This window comes from Corvus hawaiiensis, chromosome 9, assembly GCF_020740725.1.
Source record: "Corvus hawaiiensis isolate bCorHaw1 chromosome 9, bCorHaw1.pri.cur, whole genome shotgun sequence".
NCBI lineage: Eukaryota > Metazoa > Chordata > Aves > Passeriformes > Corvidae > Corvus > Corvus hawaiiensis.
In genome coordinates, this window is record NC_063221.1 from 14,915,937 (window position 1) to 14,940,697 (window position 24,761).

The following is a 24,761-nucleotide window of genomic DNA, read 5'->3' on the forward strand; positions in this document are numbered from 1 at the left end:
AAGAATCATTTAACAGCCTCTCTCTCCAGTTTGTCAGAATTCAATTTAAAAAATGGATTGCCTTTCCTCATGTATGTGTGCATCTGTGAACATGTTGGAAAAGGACTTCTCAAGGGGTTGGTCCAGCTACTGTTTCAGTTTCATCAATGCACAAGGGGAAGGAACAATGTCACATGTAGGTAAGGGTTTGAATCCATGACTTATGCTCCATGTGTTTTGCATTGAACAAGCCCAGCTCACTAGTCAAAGCAGGTTTCCTGGTACATACTTAAAGTCTGTGGTTAAACATATTGGAGCTATTTCTCATATTTTAGTTAAACAATACTAGTGCCTGATTGCATAACAAATGCAGTGTCTATAAAGGAAAAAAATTATACAAGGCCAAAAAAGTATTCTTAAATTTTGAGATGATTTTTCACTATATAAAAAAAAAATATGTTCATAAACTGATTCATGTTTCTAAAAATGTCTTATTAGGATTTGTTTTATGGTGCCTCTTGAAGCTTCTGCCACTTTAGAATCTATACATATGTTTTATTGGCATTTTTAAATTTGAAAACAGATCCAGGACTTAGTGCTTCAAATGTGCATGGAAATGAGTGACTAAGTATAAGGATCCCTCCTTAAGTCAGGAGTTCTTCGCAAAGTAAGTAGTATTCACAGATGTTGAAATACATTTTTGCAGTCATCTTCGTGGCTATGGTATGCAAAAGTCCTGTATTAAAGCCACTGTTATTTTGAAGAGTCACTGATTTGGGGTCCTTCAGCTGTCATTGTTTTCCAGCACAGTGAAGCTTAGATAATAAACTACCATGTGCAAGAATTATAAACTAATGCTGCAAGATAAAGTTCATTATGCCACTGTGTGCTTTTAAAATCCTATGCTATTTTTGCTCATGTTCTTCAGCTGGGATGGAAGTGTACCTATAACAGTATGACTAATTATCTTTACATGCATTTATCACTAAATAAACTTCACACAAGACAGCAAGATTGTTTACTTAAGCAGTATAATACTGGGAATGGAAGATAGCACTAGAACATAGGATTACATTGCCAGAATGGCACTATTTATTAAGCTATGATAACGCTAATGTTCCTTTTTGATGTATAGCATGTGTGACTTCAGCTGAACTTGTAGAGAGCCTTAAGGATGTTTCATTGAACATTTAGTATGGCAGCAAGCCAGAATACATTTAGCCTAAACCCAGATGACAGGTTGGTAATGAGGTAGTGATTGATGACCACTGCTTCCGTATGAAAACCTGCTTGATATGCTGGGGGGGGAAATGCATTGCTAGCTCTTTTTATTTCATTCCCTCTGTATTAGTTATTCTTTCTATAGAGGAGTAGCATTGGCTGCTGGTTATTCAATCCTGGTTTCACTTTTGGATGAGGATTGAGTACTCAGCTGAGGCTGTAGAAGCACAGCCCAATGGCTACATTTATATGTAGTTCAAATCCTAATTTCAATGGATTTTTATTGTCAAAAATAACTGCAATTATATCACCTATGAAACAGCTTATAATATTAATACCTGCCTCTGTAATATTACCAGTCTTTACGATTCACCTTCTGTGCCATCTAAATGGCATTGTTTCCTTCTGGTAGGAAAGGAGAGACTTGGCCCAAAGGTTGTAGCACATGGGTCAGGCAGACAAGCCTAAACAGAAGACTGCTGTTTATTTTGCCTAGTCTTGTTGAATGCTTCCTTGTAAAGACACTGCACTGCTTATTCAGAGGAGGCGCAAACTGTGGTTCTGTGCACTAAGAAGGATATTTAAGCCATGCCCTTCAGCCAGATTCCAGCCTGATGTCTGGATTATCAGTAAGAGTTAGGAGGAGGCAGCAGAGGCCTGTAGGGGTTATATCCATAGCTGTACACACTCAGACAGAGTGGATGTTAGATGTCCCCAAAGCTGGAAGATAACTAATGGGATCACATTAAGGCCTGGTTAGAAATCACCCCGGGATGCAACAAAGGGCACTAGGGCAGCATAAATATCTAATGTCAGAAGAGAGTTATTATTAGTGTTTTCCCAGGCAGAGGTGACTTTGGTCAGGAACGGGTGAGGAAGCTTGTCACCCTAACCAGAGTGACATTGCACTTCCTCAGAGCAAAAATATGAGCAACAAAAATTGGGATCAGTGGTAGAATCAAAGGCAGAATAAGGAGGTAGTGAAGCTGGGCTGGGGCAGTTTCCAGTCTTCTCCTGCTGCTTCCAGAGATGTTAGGGAAGTTTTAGTGCCCTCTGGGGGTGAAGTGACTGACTTTTCAATAAGGAATGAATGCAATATTAGAATGGCAGATTTGTGGGGTGAACATGCCTTGGACCCAAATGAGGGAGCCTCTGTGACTGGGATTTGCTGAGATGGGCCTTTATGGCAGGACGGGTTTTGGCTTCATCAGGATGAATGTCTCTAAGGCCAATTGAAGCCTGTCTGATAGCGCTCGACAGGGAACTGTAGTGGTTACTGGATGTTTGAGCTAGTAACAATGATTTTGGGCAAATCCAGGAGTGCTTCTGGCATGACTGCAAGAAGGGGAAAATAAGCAGACAAGTCAGGAAACCACTGGACTGCCATGATGTATGAACTGGTGACAACTACGTTTACAAGAGGTTTGTTTGGTACTGCTGTTCATTGGGAAATGAATACACCTTCCATTTTGGGTGGGTGTTGCGTGAAACATTTTTATCTGCTTGGGAATGGGTCCAGGAGTGTGCAAAGTAAGAGCTAAAGTAATCAGTTATGCCTCTTGGTGGAAGAGATGGTTCTATTGGAATTGCAATAGTCCACAGAGCAGACGCAAAGGAAAGGGATAGTTGGTCCTGTTGTCAGGTGCCGGGAGAAAGGACGGCCACAGCGCAGGGCTGGATTCAGATATGCAGAGCAGAAGTTCATCTCTATATGTACAAATGGAGAATGGTTATGACAGGAATCATCATCTGGTCTATCTAGGTCATTTGCCTTCCTCAGAAGCAAAATTAACATTGTTTTTTCTTACTAAACCATACCCCTCTGATGTTTTCCTTCTTCTTGTGGCTTTTGTTTTTACACTTACTTGCAGTCTTTTTTGCAAACCTCTGTTTATTGCATAGTAAGCTCTTTGGGGAACACCGGTCTCCTTTTTTCTGTTTAGAAGGTATCCACATCCTGCATGTTCAGTACCAAAAATTATTATCTTTTAACTTAGATATGTCATTCATTTGAACTTTCCATTCATTTGGCACTTCCACTCCATAAATTCCTGTGTATAGCTGTAGCATCCCCAAGCAGGCATCCTGTGAGCTGCAGAATTTGTCAATTCAAGTATGGGTTAAAACACTGCTTTCTTTTGAATGTTTTGAGTGAGTTTGTCAAATATTCACACCTATAAACTGTCCCTAATTGAGACAACCACATTTTGTTGTTCACTGACCAGTGACAAGATGGAACAGGTCCATTGATTTTTGCCCTTTTCCTCGAAAGATCTTAGTTTTAAAAAGTAGTGGCAAGTGAGGACATAGTCTTTTGGTGGAGATTAATGGCCATATGGTGTTGTTGCTTATACACTGGAAAGCTTAGTTATTTACTGTAAAATCTGACTCTAAATTCTATACGCAAATCAGAAACTCCTACTTGGTTTGTTTCCATAACAACACACAAAACAACATCAATCACTTATAGTAGAGCTCCACACTCCATAATTAGGGATGCAGTTTTAAGAAGTGTGGGAGGAGTTCTGTAAAGTGTTTTTATGTTAAAAACAACATTAAGCCTTGTTCTCACAAAAGCTTATGCACAAACTTCACTTAACAGAATGTAATTAATTCCATTGGCATTTATGGCTATGTCTGCACAGCTCTGATGCAGTGTCTGGAGTGACTACGCATGCCCTGCTCTGCGTCCTGTCTGAATGACTGAAGTATGAGCAAGGTTTGCTTGAGGGCAAGCTTGCCTTCTGTATAGGGAGCAGATGTGGGGTTTACCCCAACAGACAGTGTTGGCTGACCACTTTGCCTTACCAGGCATGGATTTCAATGAGAGTAAATGCTTGCAGTACAACAGCAGGTAATACTGGAGAAAAGTGATATCAAGAAAAAACTGCTTAAAGCACTTCATGTAGAAAAAAATTATAAAATTTGCTGTGTATCTTTTTAATATAGAATTTAAGCCAGTAGGACATCTACCATATATGATATTTTTCACTAGTATCAGGAGTATTCATACCATCTCCACGCTGTTTTCACTACAGCAGTCAAGGACAGATGCTGCCGTAAACAGCTGTTACAACATCTTAACACCTTCAGTGAGGCAGTCCCACAACCCCACTGATGCCTTGCAGAAATCTACAGATTAGTTCAAAATAATCAAATACAAAGTATTATTCTCCACCCTACCTACTGCTTGGCTAGAAAATGGGGGGGGAGGGGGTGGTGTTGTGTGTGTTTGGGTTTTTTTGTTGTTGTTTGTTAGTGTTTGGGGGTTTTTGTTGGGTTTTTTTAAATACACATTATCTATATTTTAAAGAACCAACATAACATACTTTAAGTTCTTCTGGCATTTTTGAGGCACTAAGTAAGTTGTAAGAAAACATTTTCTCTAAAGCATCTTGTAGCTGACAAATCCCTGGGCCCTTAGGCAAGCTGTGTTTGAGTCTTGTTGCTTTCAGCTGCTCCAGAGACAGCACGTGGTGTGTGCCTGGGAAGGAAAGGCTGAAGGAGAAAACTCTGAGCAAAATGAGGGACGGTTCAAAAAAAAAAAAAAAAAAAGTAGATAAATGGGAGAGAAGACAGTAGGACAGTAGTAGAAAAATGGGAGACAACAATTTCTACAATGAAATGAAACTGAAAAAAATTAAGGAAAAAAAAGAAAGAAAAAGTAGATAGAATAAATAAACTGGGGAAAAAAGGCAAATTGAGGAAATAAAATCTGAAAGTCATGAAATTATCCATAAAGACGATAAAAATGGGAAGGATTAAAATAAGACAAAAGCTCATATAGTTGTTCTGGCCACATTTTCAATAGTTTTCTTCCTTTGATAACCTAGATGTCAGCTTTTTCTTTAAAGAAAATGAACAAGTGAACGGAATATATGTTTTACTGAATTCTGATCCTTTCTGTTCTTTGTAAACTATTGTCATGTGTATCAAATAAGTAAGATGTAAAAGTTAAAAAATAAAAGTATTTATATAAAAACCTCTCCTGGCTGGTCAGCTGCAGTAAGTTAAAAGATGGGGAAATGTGTATATTCTGAGGATTTTTATACCAGTTTTGATTATGTTACTTATTCAACTCAAAGAATAAGCATATTGTTATGCCAGTGAATATATTATGGGATTTTAAAAAAATACCATAATTAAATCACAGCTAAGGTTGCTAGGTGACAGGTAAGAGAAGCTATATAATTAGACATGTCCAAAAAAAGTCAAATAGTGGAAAGTAGTAATCCTGAAGAAAGGTGGCCATTGTCTGTGTTGACACCAAATGACCATCTCGTTCAAGTGTGCCGTTCATTAAAGAGTCACCTCCCGCTCGGCTTCTGCAGCTGAGCTCTTACTACTCTGTGTGGAGTCGGTGGAAACAGGGGGACTTTTAATTAAGTGTGAATTTTGATTTACTCTCTGAATAACCCTTTGACAGCATCTTATTCCTTGGTTTTTAATATTAGCAATCAGATGTTTCCCAAAGATGCAGTAGCTGCCCACTGACACGTGTGAATCTTTCTACCTGTGTCAAGCCTGTACAGGCTACTGGCAAAATATGATGTGACACAGTCTGTAGGTGTAATCCATCTCCTTAAAACAAGGAAGGGGAAAATAGTTGCAAAACCAAGCATTTTACAATAATTAATAGATGTCAGAGGCTTGATTCTTGTCTCTAGTAATTGAGCAGCTCACTTGGTCCACAAGGCCTTTCTAAGACCGTAGAGAGTGGCCTTTCAAGGACATTGCTCCCTTTCTCTCAGCACCTTGATTCCTGTGTGGTGCACGGGTGGTTTGTGTTGCTCCAGTTTCAAGGAGATGAGTGTTCAGACAATGCTTGCGCTAGCAGGGTTGGAGGCAGGAAGTATTCTGCATGCTTCACACACCATAAACGTTCTAGTTATAGAAAATCCACTCTTCAAGCCTTTTAAAATCTTATTATGGGAATTGCCTAAGAGCCATCACAACCTTGCTTCTATTCTATGGTCCTCAGCAAATCACTTACATTTCTTTGCACATCTGTAAAATGCAGGGATAAATGTTGATGTCTTATCTGGATCCTGGATATTTTGAGGATTGAATGTTTGTGTAGCACCTTGCAAATAGAAAGTGCTACAAACAGTAAGTGCTATTTGTTACTCTTGGTATCAAAATAACTCATGCAGCCGAGCGTAGAGTATGGCTTGCTGTCTGCCTACCTGATTTGCATTTCTGCATGCAATGAAAATAGGAAGGTGTTGCTATAATATCAATACCTACATTTGATAAAGTTTATGGATCTTGATGTATTGTCAGAAATTCTGCATTACATCTGCTATACATTTAATTACAAGGCCTCCAAAATTTTAAATATTATATTTTCTTCCTTTTTTTCTTCAGTGTCACAACAGCATTCCGTTTATGGCGTCTTTCTGATGGCTTCATTTGCTGAATGCACAGTTCTGTTAATTTCTTCCCAGGTGTTTAGTTGGATGTATGATTTACCCTTTATTAATAAATGTTCCCCCATTCCATAAAATTTATGCAATTAGGAATTTTGGTTTCAGCCCAATATTCTAAACTATCTGTGTAAATGGTTGAATGAATAAATAAGTAAATAGTGCAGTCTCCAAAACCTCCCCTATAGCACCTCAACAATAATATCTTTTTATCTTGCAAGGACTGCATTTAGAAACTGTTTCACTTCTTGCCCCTTCAACAATTTTTTTATTCAGATATTCTGAAATGTGGCTTAATTCATTATTTTTTCCCTGAGCTACGAGTCTCTGAAAATGGCTTTTTTCTTTGCTGTTAAGTTGGCGATAGAGATGAGCGTGGCAAAAAAAAAAAAAAAAAGCTGTCTGATATATGAATGTATATCTGCTCAGCATTTAATTTTAGGCTCAAGAGTTATTATAATCATAATCCATCCCTCCAAAAATTGGAGAGCATGAGCTTTTGGAAAGACATGTACTTAAAGGTATGGAGCTGTATCTGTGCGTATGCTTGGTGATGTGGTTGTCAGTGCAGGGTTAACAAACTTTCATCCCACATGCTATACCTTCAACATGCAGATTTGATTTTGCATTTGAATGCATAAGTCAATACTTGTTTTCTATTTATATGTATACTATAATCAGAAATAAAGAATGCAGAATCAGAGGTAGACTTTGTTTTAGCGCATGATTCTGTTTATCTGAGTCTCTCCTCACACAACTGTTGTTGTTGCTAAGGTTAATTAAAGTCATTCTATGTCTAATTTTATATGTAAAGCAAAACTAATTTATAATTTAAAATACTGGTGTAAAAGTCTTGGTTCCATATAACTGATTTGGTTATGCTGCACTTCTAAAAGATAATTTTGTCAGTAGGGCAGTGAAGTTACAAGTCAAGTTTTTCCATCTGTGTGGTGGGATTTTTACATGGACTTTAAGGAAGCTCCAGCATTGATCAGTATCAGTCGTAACCTGTTATAAAATGACATGAGAGGTAGAATTACTGTTGTTACATGTTGCAAACATCCACAGCTGTAGGTAGTGATATTTGAGTTGTTTTTAAATGCTAACGACTGAAATCATCTGTGAATGGAGGAAAATTGTATTCAGTTTTTGGTTTAAAGTCACTGTCCTTTTCCTACACTCTGATTTTACAAGATTATTGAGTCATTTTGTTGAATAAGGCAAGCCCAATTCCATCACTTACTAGGAAAGGGACTGTGTAGTAAGATGTGCTTTCTGCGAACAAGTATGTGTGGTACTAATTAGAAGGATGGAAGGAGGTTTTGGAGGGAAGACATTTCAGAAATTAGCTCTCGACCCTTGTGTGAGATCTGTGTTTTCTAGTTCTCCATGGCTGAGCTTTGTTTCTTTGTAGCGTGGGTGGAGGAAGAAGGGGTCTGATTCCTGGTACCCTGCCACTGGCTAGGAGAGCTCTGTAACTGATAGAAGCATACCTGCTGTTGATTTCTCTGTTCTATGAGTGTCTGGTCACCTGATAGGGAATACTTTTCTTTTACTTAACTGTAGTAGTGGATTTTTTAAATCGCAGATGAAAACCTCAGAAATCTTTCCATGGCTTAGGACCTCAACCAGGGCATATTTCATAGAATTGTAAAATAATTGGAAGGGACCTTTGGCAATTGTCTAGTGTAGCCCCCTAGCTCAAAGCAGGGTCAGCTGGAGCAGGTTGCCTAGGACCATATCCAGTTTTGAACATCTCAGAATACATAAGAATGCTTGCTCTGAAAGTCTCCTGGCACTCCTGAGGTTCTTTTCCTCTGCATCAGTAATGTACAGACATACAGATCTTTTGGCAAACAAGGATGGGTCCAGAAGGTACTTAGGCCCAAATCAATGAGAGTATTTAGGTGCACACCTAGGAAGGAGTTTGTTTCAAGTACTGTCCTGTTTGGTCCTTAACACCTGTAACTGTGTTACAGTTAATGTCAGATTTCTGCAGGGAAACCTTTTTCAAACTTGATTTTATTGTGAGTGCTTTCACAAACGTATCTGATTTTCACTACCCAGCTTGCCTACAAATCCCTGCTAGAATTTTCTTCTGGCACATGGGTAGTCACAAGAGAATTCCAATTATGTTTCTAGATGGGTTTCTGTGTTCAAAAATTTTTGTACAAATGTGAAAGTAAGCAAGTTTATTATCTTTTGATCTGCGTATTTTTATTTCAACTCTAAACATGTTATCTGTGGTTGTATTTTATAATTGCATGTAATTATGTAATTTATCAATTTTTTTACTACTGTCAGAAGATTTTTTAAAAAAGTTTGGTGCTTGTTAAAACTTCAGTTTTACTATTATAATATTACACCGAAGAGTTTTTTCTCCTTCATGCTTTGCACAGAAAATATTTCTGGTAAAGCAGATGTAGATAGAATGTGGCAATGTTTTAGCATAAAGAAATTGAATATAATATCAGCTTTCCCAATTTATTGATTAGCCCAGGAAAGTCCGATAGCTAACTGAGGGTTTCCAAACTGTCAAAATATTCAGTGGCAAGTTGATGTTGACATAATTGATGTTGAATGTATTAATTTTGTCTTAGTGATCCAGAAATCAATACATTTTAATACTGACTTTGGTCTGGGCTGGATCCAAAGTGCAATGAAGAGCCTAATGCTGTGAACAGCTAAACTTTTTCTTTAATTGTGCAGCTCTCAGCCATTTCAGATAGTGGCGAGCATATCAAGCAGGTAAGTCTAACTATGGACAGAGAGCAAAAAGTTTCTTGACAGTGTGCAGAGATTAATTTGTGTAAAGAAAAAAAAAAAGAATATTTAAAATTAGCTTAGTCTGTGCTTATATGTTGGCATTATAGCATGTTTTCAAAGCCTTTGACAGTTTTGAACAAAAGTTACCTTTTAGTTCAAAACACAACAGCAAATCGATATAATTCAGTAGATCCCCAAATAGTCTATATTTCAATGAGCCTGGTTTTGTGACTCTCACAGAAATCTGTTCTCAGTTTTCTTCTGATGGATTAATAGAAAAGCTGCATTTACTAGAACTGCCAAATTCTACGTTTGACAAGAAATTAAATCTTTTTAAAAAAGAAAGAATAGCACAAACTGCATCTTAGATTTATGCTAGTGCCATTGGATTTAGGCACTTGAAAGCAATTTCAAGAGCAGATTTGCATACAACAGAAACATGTGAGCAAATTGAAAGTGCTTCTTAGGATTCACAGGGGAACAAAATGCATACTCCATCTCTGACATAATTTGTCTTGAGGTTTATGAAATAATTTTTCATCAGATTATAATATTTAAATTAATTAAAGATACAATTTGCTATTTAATAAACAATGCGTTTTGTAACTTCATTAAAGATGCTGCCTTTCTTAATTGTAATGGTCCAAAAAGTTGTCAGTGAACTGTACATTAACTGCAGAGATAATAATGATTTTATATGCTAATAATTTTTAAATTAACAACTCATGTAGTTTTTCAGCCACACAGGGAAAATAATTTGCATTCTTAAAGCTTACTTTGGTATTAACCACTTTACTTGGGGAGAGTGGATATCCTTGTATAAAATGTTCATTTGTTTTACATTAGTACTAATGCAAGCATGTAGGACCCACTGGTGTGAAAGGATTAAAAGCAGCAGCACTAGACAAGCATGAACATTTCAGAGAGAAATCCTTGTTAGAGAGACCTAGTGGGACTGTGTAATATGATTTTCTATTTCTTGATCTGGTTTTTGTTACCATTTGAAACTCTTTTGGGAGAGACTCTTCCTGTTGTACTGCAAATACGAAAATGTGCACCAAGCAGACATTAAGGATTCAGGCTCACTCCCAGGTAAATTTGTGTGCCTTGGTTGGTGTTAGCATGGGTTGAATGCCATGTCAGAGGAAATACATGCTCCCTTGGGAGTATTTGCACCATCACTGCAGGTAATTTGAGGTGTCCTGTTTTAACTTCCTGACATGTGTCATAGCCATCTCTTCATGGAGTGAAAAGAGACATACAGTCCTACCTCACTGATGCTTTAAGTATCACAAAAATTTGCTGCTTATCATAAGTATAAATTTCCCATTTTGGGTGTTTTTCTTCCCCACCAAGAGCATAAATTTAAGAGGAAGAGGAAGCTTCTGTGCACGCCTGTGCAGGTATCTGAACCTACAAGGCAAGTACCTGACCCATGATCTTCAGTGACCGTGTTTCATTTCATGTTCCTGACTGTTGGTCATTGAGGAGGCATTTGGAGATGTGCACCACCATTTCTCTGTTTTCTAGATAGTAACCATAAAGCATCTGAGGTTCCACTGCACTATATTTTTGACCCAAAGTCTCAGATTTAGTGCCCTGTCAGCAGTATGAGAAGTGCCCAATGCAGGCATTTGATGAAAATTAGTTAATAAAGACACTCTGTCTTTTAAGTAAAATTTTATATGAAATACCGTATATGTTGTTGTTGAGAAAGGAATTCAGATTTAATTAATAGATTAAAAAAACTTAGGACAATTCATGAGTTTTTTCTGTCATTTACCCTTACTCAGAATAGGAGTTGGTCAAAGTATGAACTTGCTTTGTTATTTCCAGTATGTGAAAGTATGAAGGGGTAGCTGTGCAGTCGCTGTAATGTTTCTGAGCTGATCTACTTGTGTAGGAGAATATCACTTTAACAGAATATTTACATGAAACTCCTTACTACAGTTGCCTTTAAAAGGAAAGGGAGATAAATATGTACTTAATGATAAGGACATTGATGTGTAGGGGGTAAATCGCGTGAGTGAGAAAGCTCGTTGACCCTCCATCATGTTACAAGAATGTCATATTTGTTGCAGGGTATTCTGTACTGACACACAGTGTGTGACAATCTGAGAAGATAAAGCCTCTGATGACACATACTTATTATTCACCTGCAATTATAAAACTGTGTGCTTTTTTTCATAATTGATAGTGAACACTGGAGCATAATCATGTTGAAAGTGTCTCTTCAGAATGTTGCTTTAAAGAAATGAGTAAGAAAATCTTCTCAAATGTTTTGATAGATGATTCATGGCACTGGAGCTGCTGATGAGGAGCCAATATAACCAAGTCTATAAATATGCAGTTACGAGAACTCTGGAAACATGAATTCTGGTAGTGTGACAGATTCAAAAAGCACTTTTTCTACTGGAGTAGGTTTCTAAAGTTACTCTCTTCCTGTTCTACATTCAGATGCCGTTGTCTAATTAGTCTAATTGGCTGGCAAAATTGCCAGCTTTTAAATAAAATTAGTTTGGAGGTGAGAGAACAAATACCATCAGAAACCTGATTTATTCTTTCTTTCTGAAATAATTGTTTCTTTTTAACTCAGCAGAGCTAGGCTTTATTATTTCTAGGGAATTTCTGTTTAATTTACTGTATATGACACATTTCCAGAAGAAATTAATATTGGCAGCCTATTTATAAACCTTTAAGCAAAGTAATTGTAATGGAAAGACTGACCTCCAGCTTACCTGGCAGTAATGCATAAAGCTCTAGCAAAGAACAGTTACCTGATGTTATTTTAACAAAATCAGCTTGCCTAAAGTCAGTACATGTGCATTTTCCTGTGTTTCTTATTGCTTCTAAAGATCCAAAATGCACTGAGGGTAATGAGAATGAATGATAGCTTAGATGTGTTCTTTCCTTGAGCTGCTGGTTGTATTAAACCCACAGCTCCTGTGCAGACCTACAAATCTATAACATCCGTTTCAGATGAATTCGGAAACAAGGGGCTGCGTTCTTTTATTCTTGGTGCAGAGATTAAAATTGATCACAGCAGACACAGGGGAGCAGATTTGAGTATCACAGCTCAATGTGGTTAACTGGGATAGTGCACGGCTCCTGTACTACTTAACTGTTGCCACACAGGTTACAGATATTATTGATTGCAAGGGTCAGGGGAGGCTGCAGGGAGGTTATGTTGCATGATGCTATTTGGTAATTTTTGAGGGACAAGAGCTATGAAGTCTCATAGCATCTGGGACAGGTACAGTTTAAACCTGACAAATGGAGATTTATGTTTGTGTGAGCTGGCAAAGCCCTTCAGGTAGAAATAATAAATGGAAATTTGATAAGATGGGTTTTTTTATCATAGGTCAAATATTGTGCTGTAGAAAAAGGGAAAAAAAAGATGTAATTATTACCTTTTCATCAGAATGCACTGATGATAGGTTTTCAGTTGTAGATCTGTGCTGCAGGATAATGAATAACATTTAAAAGTCTTTTTTTGAGGCATCATTTTAAAATATATGTAGAGATGGTTTACCTGAAGTGAGTAAAAAATGCAGTGTAGGCGGAACAACACAGGAGTAATTACTGAATAAGTTTTATAGCATCCTTTTGTTCTTTCATGTGGACAAAACCAGTATATAAACATGCTAAGATTTAAGGTGAGACAATATAATATATTAACAAAGAACTGGGAAAAAATATTTGTTTCCTATATTGAAATTTCACAGAGTGCTAATCATTCATTAGCTTTTGGAAGACCTTGCTGAGTTACACTGAAGACTTCTACATATGAAAAAAGAAAAGATGAATCCTTGTAATGTTTTGAAAATAGGAATGACTGGAAAGTGCTGTGCTGTATTTTGCAAATATTACTTAGCATGTGGGATTTTTTTCCTAGAGAAGTAAGTTTTTACAAATATTTAATATAGATCCAATTATACAGGGTGCAAAGCTGTGGTTGACTCAGCCTATTGTTTCATGGTCACTATATTGAAACAGAATGGGAGCTATGGAAGTAGTGTGAAACAGAGGAATAGTTGTGGAGAAATGGCTGTAGTTAGATATTTCTATGATTCTTTGCTGCTTTATTCCACCAAATTTAGGAAACAATATTATAAAAATCAGTGTTTAGATTTCAAACACAGATACCACCTATTGTCTATTATATTCCTAATATATCAAAAATGCAGGTTGCTTTTAGGTAATATAAGTTGCTGTTTCTCAGTATATCTCATTGCAACTTCTTCCTGTGCAGTGCCTGTGATCTAACAAAGGTGTTATTCCAGATTATTAATTAATTAATTAGTCCTCATATATTTCTACAGGATGAATTTGCTGCCTTTGATGGTTTGGTTCTTTCAGCTGTTGCTTTGCAATACTGTAGAGGCCTAGTATTTGTTTTTCTTCATGATGCCAACTAAGTATTTGTGGTTTTTTTCTTTTGAGAATGTTTATCACCAGTTTTGCTCTCATTTCCATTCTCATTGCTCTCATATCCATTCCCTGTCTATTTATTGTATGTAGCCACTATTGATCCAGCTTTTCAAGATTTTTCCCCATGTTTTGAAATGGGGAGACATATGAATACATCTTTGCTGTGCTGTTTGATTTTCCCTTTGTAAATTTTCATTTGCTTAGATTATTTCAGTATAGCAGCATGACTGCTTATAAACAGGGCATATTAGACAGTTAAGTTATAATGAGTCTGCTTGGGGAAAGACATTGGTTCCATTGCAAACAGGTGTGGTAATATTTTCTGCTTTCTTTTCAGGAGTCTGTTACTCCCAGTCTCACCATCCAGTTTATTTTGCTTTTGCTTCCACATATTTGGATTTTCTGTGCTGTATAAAAATCACTTCACTGTGACATACAGTTTCTGAGATGATAGATTTTTGTGTGTCCTTCAAGTTACTGCTAGATGATCCCTGAGGAGGTGATCTTCCTTTGTGGCCGCTTCAGCACTGTTTACTGAACACGAGTAAGCGCTGGGTCTAGCTTCTTTTCCTCTAGGGTGGTGCAGTGTATCCCACTGGCAAATATTATCTGGGTGGTGTCTGGAGGAAACACAGCCCCCTGTCTTTCCATTGGCAGGTTACTGCTAGGAACAAACTTGTAGAAGAAAGAGGGGAAGGAACTGACAACATTAGCATGTCAGATCTGAAACTTCAGCATTCCTGGTTCAAGAATGCTCCTGAAAAATGACAGCTCAAGTCCATGGTGGGAAGTGACCAAATTCCAGCCAGGACTAAAATCCAGTTTAGCTCTATTGTAAGCAGACTGAAACAAGTTCTGCTCCTGGGTGGAATGATACATTCTTGTGGTAGAGATGGATTGGACTCAGACTGCTAAATGCATTTTCACTAGTGACCTTTTCAAATTTGTCGCCAGTATAATAAATGTTACCAAGATGAGTTAAGAAAGGTTTGCAGCAATATTCCACTTTATTTTTTACAGCAGATGTTTCTTCAGTTACTCTGTATTACAATTTACAGAACTCGTATGTTCTACAAATCAAGATTCATAGCAAACAGTTTCAGTGCTTTAAGTCCTACAATAAACAACAACAGGCAGAACAGAACCAGAGGGAAGGTAAGCAGATATCTGCATTCATCCTTTTCTGTGATAAGGTTTACTTCACAGTGATCTTCACATTCCAGCAAGTTCATTTGCTGGGGCTACCAGCTAACTTCCTAGCATCCTCAACTCGATTACTTCAGATATGGTGAACGTTAAGTATCAGTTTCCAAACACAGAAGAAAGGCTAGAATTACCATCTGTTTCTTAATTTAGAAATCTGTATTTGTTTGTACAACCTAGTATCACTTCTTCTAGCGTGTCCTTTAAAGAATTATGTTTTAAAAACACTTAGTGATACAGTATGCTTCAGTTCTGAGGTATGCATTTTAAGAGTTCTCTTAGAGGATAAATGCTCAAAACCTTGAGTTCGTAATCTTCATGGTGCTTGCCTGAATAGCCAGATATTGAGATTTGAACAATTATTACATAATTTCTCCAGGTCTTTGTTTTACCATCTTGAAACACAGATGTTTTTTCATTAAAATACATTATTTTAGTCATGCTTGAGTATTACCCCATTAAATTTCAAAGTGCAGGTCCCGTATGTTGACCATAATAAAATTAAAAACAGCAATTAAGACTGGAGGTAGGCAGTGGAGGGTAGGCTAAAGCCTTGTCTAAGGCTGGACTGATTACAATAAAATCAAATTTGGGGTGGAGTCTATATGTGATGGGGCTAATGAGTTATGGTTCACCTTTGGACACTTTGGTCGACATTAGATGTCAGTCTGATCTGATCGTGGGATCACTAAATGTTGCAAGGGCAGACCACAAGGCTGCAGTGTTTTGTATCCCATGCTCAGACAGGCAACACTGATTGTGTTGTCATAATCCTAATTTCCATCACTCACATGGATTGATTCTCAATTCTGCCTGTGATTCCCATCTGCACTTTCTGATGTCTAGCTCCTGTGAATTTTGGCTACCTCTAAACTGGGTTTGGACAATTGATAGTCAAAGAGAAATTGGATTATAAAACCAAATTTAGTTCTAAATAATCTGACTCCTTCATTCCTATTATTTTGATACCATTTGCAAGAGTTCATACACTTGTCTCTGTGTCTAATTTAGCAAAAAAGTAAGGTGTGAGACCTACAGACTGCATTGCTTCCAGGTTCAGCTACTTATTCAGATGTTTTTAAAAGCCATGGTATGGATATAGGTGTTCAATTTAGAATGCACTGCAGCAGCTGTGTATGGCTCACACTGGTAGATGTGAAGGGTATTTTCACATATGCTTTACACACTGTTCATTCTAAGAGGGTAAGAGAAGACTAACCCTAGGGTAGTTCTTTTACTTTTTTCCCTTTACTTTTAATTTTCTATGAATGAGGTCTTTAGCCATCATTAGGGAATTACTCCTAAAAATCTTGCAAGCATACCTCTTCCAATGAAAATAAATCATTAATAAAAAATACAGAAAAGGAGCAGTTATATTACAAAATTAATCTACCAGGCTTACAGAGAAAACAAATTTGAAGGAGCCACCTGCTGTGGAGATGAGGCAGTAATCTCAACAGCAGGAAATAAAGGGAGAGAGGGAGAAAATACAAAAGCATAGACATTAAAAAAGTAATTAAAACACTTATCTCCATCAACATACATATCAAACAAAAAAATCAAAAAAAATCAAGCACCTAGAAAACATACTGTATTGAACCTCACAACAGGAAGTAACAAAGCTGTCCCCATAAAAAAAATCTCCAGCAAAATGAGAGAGATTGTTTACAAATACGAGCATCAAAAGTATTTACTAAAGTGTTAATCACTGATGGACTGACCTTGAGAAAAGCTGAGCAACTGCAGAGTATTTGCAACTTTTCTGAAAGACTAGATGCCCAGTATCAAACCCTTAAAACTGTAGAGAGAGTAGCTCTTTAGGTATCAATGGTTGTCTGTTCCATGCATGGTGAATGTCATAGCATGAGTTGTAGTGGTGTGTTTAGTATAATCAGCTGTGTGGCACAGCTTAACTACCATATTTGGATTATTCATTTCAATATAGTTCATTTCTAAAGTGTGCAGTATTGATCCATGGACAGCAATGTTAGCAGTATGGATATAGTGAATGTGGCTTCTTAGAAACAAATCGGTAGAGGATGTCCCAATGCATACAAGTAGTTTCTATCATGTCTAGGTAAAACTGTAAATTTGACAGTTATGTGCAGTTTCAGTGTTATTGTTCAAGAAAATACTTCAACATACTTAAAACTCATGGTCCAATTTATACATATCATGGATTGTGTGACATTAAATAAAACTGTTTTAAATACATAGATTTTGATCTCCAGTTCCCCAGCCCACAAACAAGACTTGTTCAAGAAGATCAGAGCATTCAGAAATATTAAAGCAGTGCTTATGCACTTGGATTTTACAGTGTGCCATGTATCTTTGTAGTCACAGTCTAACCATATGGTACCTGTAGCTGCAAGTCTCTGGGCAAGTGTTAATGTCATCAGACGTGCTACATCTGAAATATTTTTGTATGGGAACACAAGGAGCAGGTTGGAACACCCAGTGTGTAAAAAGGCAGGGACAAAATGGTGCTTTGTCACGGGAAAAAATGGTGCTTTTCTGTTAATTCAAAAGGACCCTTTCAGAAGACAAATGGTGGATTTAGAATTTACCTTAAGAGGGCAATTACCTTAGCTCTGTATCTACTTTAGTGCATCCTTTTAAGAAAGTTAAAAAAATTAAACAAACTTTGTTAACAAAACTAATTTATCAGACCATGTCATTTCCTCTCTAAAACTCACATCAGTCTCTGGCCATCAGCCTTCCATGGCTCCTTTGCCCAGGACACATGAAGGGGCATAGCCTATTCCTGGCCAAAGGTGAGGAACTGCTGGTGCAGAATCTGTGCTGCCTCCTTGCTAGACTGTGCTCAAGTTTCTTATGCTGATGAGCAGGATGGGACTCAGCTTGTCTAGGCTTGGCCTCTTGGATATTATTTCAGAAGACTTGCGTTGCCACCAGAGCAGATATTCAGGTGATCAATCCTTTGTTTCTTCTCTCCAGTTTTGTATGAGATTCATGGATTTTTCTCTTCATTCTCATTATCTGACAGTTAAAGGCTTTCCACCCAGTCCTAGGATTTCCTGTAATGGAGGCTGTGAAGGACAGAAGAAGAGTTTTCCTTGTAAATGTGATTTTTTGAAATCTGGTTTAACTCTGAAACATAAGCATGGATATGGTAAAAGGTGGAAAGATGTCCTTGTCCTCTAACTTTCTAGCTCCAGATGTGTATGGCAAGAGAATATTAAAAAAAAAAATCCATAAATTGGTGAATGGGGTTTGATATTTGGCTTCCTTGTTTTAAAAGTTAGAAAAAGGAATGTGCATAGCCAGTCAATCACATTTTATTTGGGGTTTTTTTGATTGAATTTGGATAAATTTATGAATGCAATGTGTCATAGGTTAGCAAGCATAGTCCCGGAAGGGATGTCCTTGCTAAGGGGTGCTTACAGTTTCCTCTGGGAACTGATAGAACCTATCAGCAGCCAGTTTGAATATGGACAATTCTCTAAGCCACTTAAAGTTGTGACCCCCTCTGTGATCCACATTTAAGAATAGGCAAACTCCCCCTCCAAGCTCTCTCTCGTTTCTGGTGCTGGGACAGGTGGCTGCGGGCCCCGAGTGGGGGCCAGCGGGCCCGGCCAGACCCTGCTTGGGCCAGGCCCTGCTCGGGCCAGGCCGGGCGGGGCCACGGCCATCCTGGAGCCATGGACCTGTTCCAGCCGTGGAACCCCCCCACTGCCTTGCCGTGGGCAGCCGGAGCGGCTCGGCTCTCCCCCCTCTCCACTGCGATAAGAAAAATTCAACATTCCAGCTGCAAAGCTCCAAGGCCGAGGTGAGATTAACCCTTTTTATTGCTGTGAAGAGCTGAAAACCTGAGGGAAGAGAGAGAGGAGATGCTTAAAGCTGAAATTCTCTTGTGAAGCTATGATATATCAGAGTATCCCGTTGCAATTCCATGAAGATATGGGGGGTGGAGTGTTCAGCTCGTGAGCAAAAGCACCTGCACCGAGATAGGCAGATGCTGACGCAGCTGTAATTTCATGAGAAGTTTGGACAGGGAGAGATGCACCAGATGAGGACTTTTGCTCCAAACGGGAAAGGAGAAAACCTCAGTCCCTAGAGATGAACCAGATGAGGACTTTTGCTCCAAATGGGAAAGGAGAAAACCTCAGTTCCTAGAGATGCTCCCAGAGATAGTCCTAACGATGAAGATGATGAAGACCCTTTGCTCCCAGGGAAGGAGAAGGGCCTCTGTTTTTTGTTTCTGAACGGCTCAACCTTAAAATTGTACCCCAAAAAACTTCAAGAGTGGACCCTCGAAAGCAGTTGCGGGAAAAGCTGCAAGTCGAGGGAAAGGACTCACACGCAGGCAGAGAGACTCCTCTTCCTAAATGGACTGAACAATATTTGGAAGTGGGCGGCTGTCTTGTTGTGATAATGTTTTCATAGCATGAGTAAGAAGAGACTTCTCTTTCTAAATGGACTGAACAAGGTTATTATGGAAGTGGTAAACAGACTGAACATCTTAAGGGTTGTCTTTTTACATTGTCAGTGGGAGAAGGGAGGAAGGTGGGGGGAGGAGGAGAGTTCTGAAGGTGGTATAATTTTTTTTCCTCTTTTAGGTCTGTTAATAAACTTCTTTGTATTCTTTCAAGTTTGGTGCCTGTTTTGCATTTCTCCTAATTCTTATCTCACAGCAGATAAACAGTAATGAGTATTTTGGACCAAACCACTACACTAAATTGGTGTTTCTGCCCGGTTACAAACCGAACCCGCGACACAATGTCATTTCAAAACAAACTTGAAAGACTGAATATAAAAAATGTACAAAGTAAGTGTCTGCACTTTTAAAAGGTAACTCATGGTGTTTTCAAACATAGTTTGCATTCACCAGCAAAATTCAGTATTATCACAATTAAAAATGAAGACAACAAAATTTTTCAGTGTTCGATGGGAGGAAAACCAGGAAAAAATAGTGCTCTAGTTAGTTTTGTCCCTGTAGGCTACTGAATATTTACACTTCACCTTCAGCTCCTTTTTTTGTTGTTGTTTTGGGTTTTTTTGGTGGTTTTTGGGGTTTTTTTTGGTGTGTCTGGAGATGTGTTTTCAGTCAGCTGCCAGTGTAAACTACATTTGGCCCTTATCAAGGACAAGGGCTTATTTTCTATGTCAGTTATTAAGATCAGTTGAGAAGTTAATTTGAAACTGCAAATTTGCCCAACCATGTCAGATTTAAGTAATCCTAACAGTAGGTTCAGGCTCAGAAGGATAGCTGTTTCTGGGAAGAGGGGATTTGATCAAAATAGGAGATAGATGTGCAGTGCCTGTACTCTTGCTTTAGTCTCCCTTTCCAGATCAGGCTCATAGTTACAGTAGTAGCAGGCTTAGCTGATTGATGTGTTGACATGCCTGGATTTACTTGGTGCAGCAGCCGAGTGGACTTGGTGCCCTGTTGTGCAAGCCAATCCCTTACATTGTCTATGCATCATTCTGGTATATTGCCATGTATATCTGACAAATTTGCTCTAATCATTTAGCAATTCATATCTCAACTGGACTAGGGAATTGTATCTAAATTTTCTTTAAAAGGAAACAATGGGCTTGACACTGTGCATGGAGAAAATTGACATGCATCAGTACTGTGAGAACAGAGAGTACAAGATCTTGATAGGAGGCAGATGATGTTTTTTTCTAATATGTGCATGTATATATTTATATGTATCTATAAAGGACACAAAAATGGGAAGTTAGAGTCTGTGTTTTCCAAAGCCACTATTACAGGGGCTAAGGACTTTGGAAAGTATATGGTGTGGCATAACTGGGAGAGACTTTGGTGCTGGGGTATTGCACACTGAAGAAGGGGTTGTGGGGACCAAATGAAGGACAGAAGCAAAGCGAGTTGTGATGCCTACTGAGAGGCAGCTGGAGCACCTGCAGATGGAAGGCAGAGCACAGCAAACTAGAGGGTCAGGAATCAAGATGAATTGCTTTCTATGCTGCACCTGACCCAGATTGGGACTGTCTAGGTTAGCTTTTGCAAAGTTGAACTAGATCTGTCATGCAAGCTGTTATCTTCACAACATTTCTACTTTCTCTATTCTTAGTAAATGCAGTTTTACACAGCCCATGAGGCTTCATTGCGTGGTTTGGATATCAGTTGCTTCAGAAGCTTGTTTCCTGTTATCAGCAAGCAAAGGAGCTGAGGCTTGAGGAAGTCCAGGGCTTTGGCTGCAGAAGATGAGGGGCTGAGCATAGCCCTCTGCTTGTATGAGGGTGTGCAGAGGCCATCCAAACATCACCAGGGGAGCTGCCTTTCTAAGCTGCCTCCTCTTGGTTGCCCTTCAAAGGAGTTGTTCGTCAGTGAAGGGGAAGGAAATAATTGTTATCGCTAGATTTTGATATAGGTGGTTTAAAGACAGGAAGTATGGAATACTGATAGATTGTTTCAGAACAATCAATAACAAATAATAAATAAAAAAGTCTTTTTAGATGGCTTGCAGGTGGATTTAGAGAACAGACAATTGACTTTCTTGGCTTCAGCCTAAAAGCCAGGGAAAAGACCTCATATTTTTCTAAGCATTTTTTTTTTGGTGGCTCTTGGCTATTTTCTATTAGTGTGTGAATTCCCTTTTTCTAAAGGATCTCTCTGATTTATCTTCAAAGGGTATTTCTCTTGGTTCATTATTTTGACCTAAATTGTGTCTTTCCTAGGTGACTGGTTTTTTTTAAATTTTATTTCTTCTCTAAAACCATTTGCTCAAAACTGCGTTTTTCCTCTACAGCTGTTTTTTCGTTAAATATTCTCTCTCCCAAGAGACTGTTGGCTATTTATCAATATTTGATCTCTCTGTAAAACATACTTCTGTTGGGTGGATGTTTATTATGAAATGGTGTCTCTAAAGTGAATCTTATCTGTTCTTGATCTCTTTCTCTGTCTGCCTCAGTCTGCCTCTTTCTTAGCTTGCCTAGTGGCTTTAAGAAGTACTCAGTCTCTCTATTTTAACAAAAGTAAATGCAGTCATTACAGTGGCAAATCCTAAACAACAAAAGGCGATGCATCAGAATCCAGTACAATACAACTTCCAGCAGGTGCTTAGCAAAGGGCTTGAATCTGTGCTAAGAAATCCCCTGCATTTCCTTCAAATGTAAATATCACAAAACTTTTTCAGGGAGTTTTCACGAAAATGAAAATAGTAAAATAAATATTTAGCTAATGCCATTTATATTGACGACCTCTTTGGCAGTTGTTTGGTCATATCAGCCAGGCAAAACGTTTTTGAATCCAAGGCATTCTAATCCAACTCCTTTGATTTCGGTGATACCAAACTAGTAATGAACCTGGACCGAGAACTTTGGAACATTCCCTTTATTATACTCCTTATTCAGCCTATGGGAGCCAAATTACTGATGCTGTTAGAGACCAAATAGTTTTCATTAGGAGATGATAAAAGCAGCAAAATAAGTGGGGAAAAAATATTTGTGAGGGTTTCTCCTTGGGTTTGGAGATACACATTAGATAGAAAAGAAATTATCTTTAATGCAGGCTGTACATCTCACTAACGACAAGAGTGTTTCTCCCAAGAGTAGACTGAGGCCTCTGAGTTGGTTTATGGATATCTCAATAGAAATAGTCCTCTGCCTGCAGGCAGTCACTGAGAGCTTTTTCTGAGGTACTCTTTCCATAGATGATTTTGCAATATATACATAGAGGAAAATCTATGCCCTTTTAAAAATAGTTTCTTTAATGCATTTTACATATTGTACTAAGAATTTCTGGCAGCCTCTTAAGATATCCATTATTCATTATTCATTAGCTGAAATTCCAGTCTACCCAGAAGGTACAGCATTCAAAGGTCTTGAAGTTCAGGATGTGCTAGTATTTTTTAACCTTATTTTTCTCAATATCCAACTATAGATCAGTGTTGGTTTTAAAGTCAGGTATTCAGCAACTGAGTCATGATTTTCTTTATAAATATAGATCAAATTTCAGGATTTTTTTATTTGCTTTTTGGCTTGTAAGCATTTTGAATTCACTGAGAGTGTATTTTGTTTTGTTTCACTGAAACTATTAAATCTAAAAATGTATTTTATTTTTCTAGAATTATAATAATTTCATTCAGAGTTCTAGAGGTTTTAAAAAACTTCCTTCATATAGGTAGCTCATGAAAAAGTACTAAGACTTCTCATTACTTAGTTCTGGTTGTACACTGTAATGAGACAGATTTTTGCTACTTAATTAATACAAAAAGACCCCAAACCTTCCCTGCTTGGAAGAGCACACCTTAACGTGCAATCCTGCATTATTATAGATGCCAACATTTTGTTATTAGGATTTTCCAGACCAGTATGTCTCAAAGAGGAGAAATACTATTCTGCTGCCACCCATGCCTGAGAATGGGGGGAACACAGATTGCTCTGTATGCTCCAGTTCTTCGTGCTTGCTGTGAGGATTCCTCAGTTCTAGTGTATTTTCTTAGAAAAATTGTTGACATTTACTTCATTTCAGTATTTAATTATTAATTAACATACTTTTGATAATATTTTGGGGTTTTAGATGTAAATGTGAAAGTTGAGACTGTTGAAAATATCCTGATTGCATTTGCATGAGTAAAATGGTTTAACTGGTGTGTCAGCTGGGCTGGCTTTTTGTGCTGTCCAACCATTCACACAGAAATGAGATGTTGTTCTTTGGTAATTGGAAGATGCTTTTTGCTGCTTTCCTTTAACTGAAAGGTATTTGTTGCTATTAATAGCTGTGAAGTAAATCCTTGTCTGCATCCTACAGATTCTGTCTAAATGTGTGCTTTTAATAACTAGGAATAAATGTCAGCCAATCAAGACTTTGAGGTTTTGAGAAAATAATCAAGAATGGCAAAAAATGATGGCATACAAGTACTCACAGATCAGATCTACAGCACTGCTATTTTTCCTCTTCCCCTTATCAGTTAAGCTGTTTGTTACTGCCTCATTTGTATTACCTGCTTTTGCAACCCGTTCTCTCTAATCCTTTCCCCTCTGCATTTTTGTTACGAGTTATATGAGTACACACATTATCCAATAACCTGATTTTCAAGTGCCTGTACTATTAAACAATCACCAGTTATATAAGCTGCAGACTACAAATGTGGTCATTTGTGATACTCTTTTGGAAACATCCAAGGGTTTGTAAAAGTGCTTGTATTGATGATGTTTTTGAGAATGTATGTGTAATTCAAAATATATATGGATCATTAAAATTTCCTGTGTAATTCTGGTGTGCCATAAAATATCTATTTCAGGTTTGCCAGAACCAAACAGAGACAGTATATTCCAAGGACTGAGAATGAATCAAGGATTCTACACATCTAAAGACTTCTTACCTCTGGTAGCAATGGCAAGTAAACCAGGTGTGTGATACTCTGTTCTTGTTGTAATCACATTCAATAAGTCATGGGCAGTTATTAATATATCCAACTGTCTACACAGCAGCATATCCAGTTACAAAGTACCTTCCACTGAATATGTCTGGGATGGGGGTTTCTCTTGTCATGGTCAGGAAAGTTAGTGCCAGAGATTATAAACTAAATGATCATATATACAAATCTAAACGTATGGCAAATAATTTCTCCTAACACGTTATATTTGTTAGTTTGAGTTATATTCAAAAGATGACAAAAGCTTCACATTTGTATAAAGTATCTTGAAAAAATAGCATATATAAGATGGTCTTGAAAAGAATCTGATATTAAGGAAGGTGTTTCTGACCTATATAAGCAGCTGATTTGTAGACTGTTGATA

The 24,761-nt window shown here is 37.8% G+C and overlaps 1 protein-coding gene across 5 annotated transcripts in view; it reads left to right on the forward strand.

Annotated features, from left to right (window-relative positions):
* The window catches only part of DPYD (dihydropyrimidine dehydrogenase), a 359,733-nt gene that overhangs the window by 142,250 nt on the left and 192,722 nt on the right, over positions 1-24,761 (forward strand). For all 5 annotated transcript variants that reach the window (XM_048312842.1, XM_048312844.1, XM_048312846.1 and 2 more), the window contains one exon: positions 24,263-24,370. In XM_048312842.1, coding sequence (XP_048168799.1) covers positions 24,263-24,370 — 108 coding nt within the window. The remainder of the gene's footprint in view (positions 1-24,262; positions 24,371-24,761) is intronic.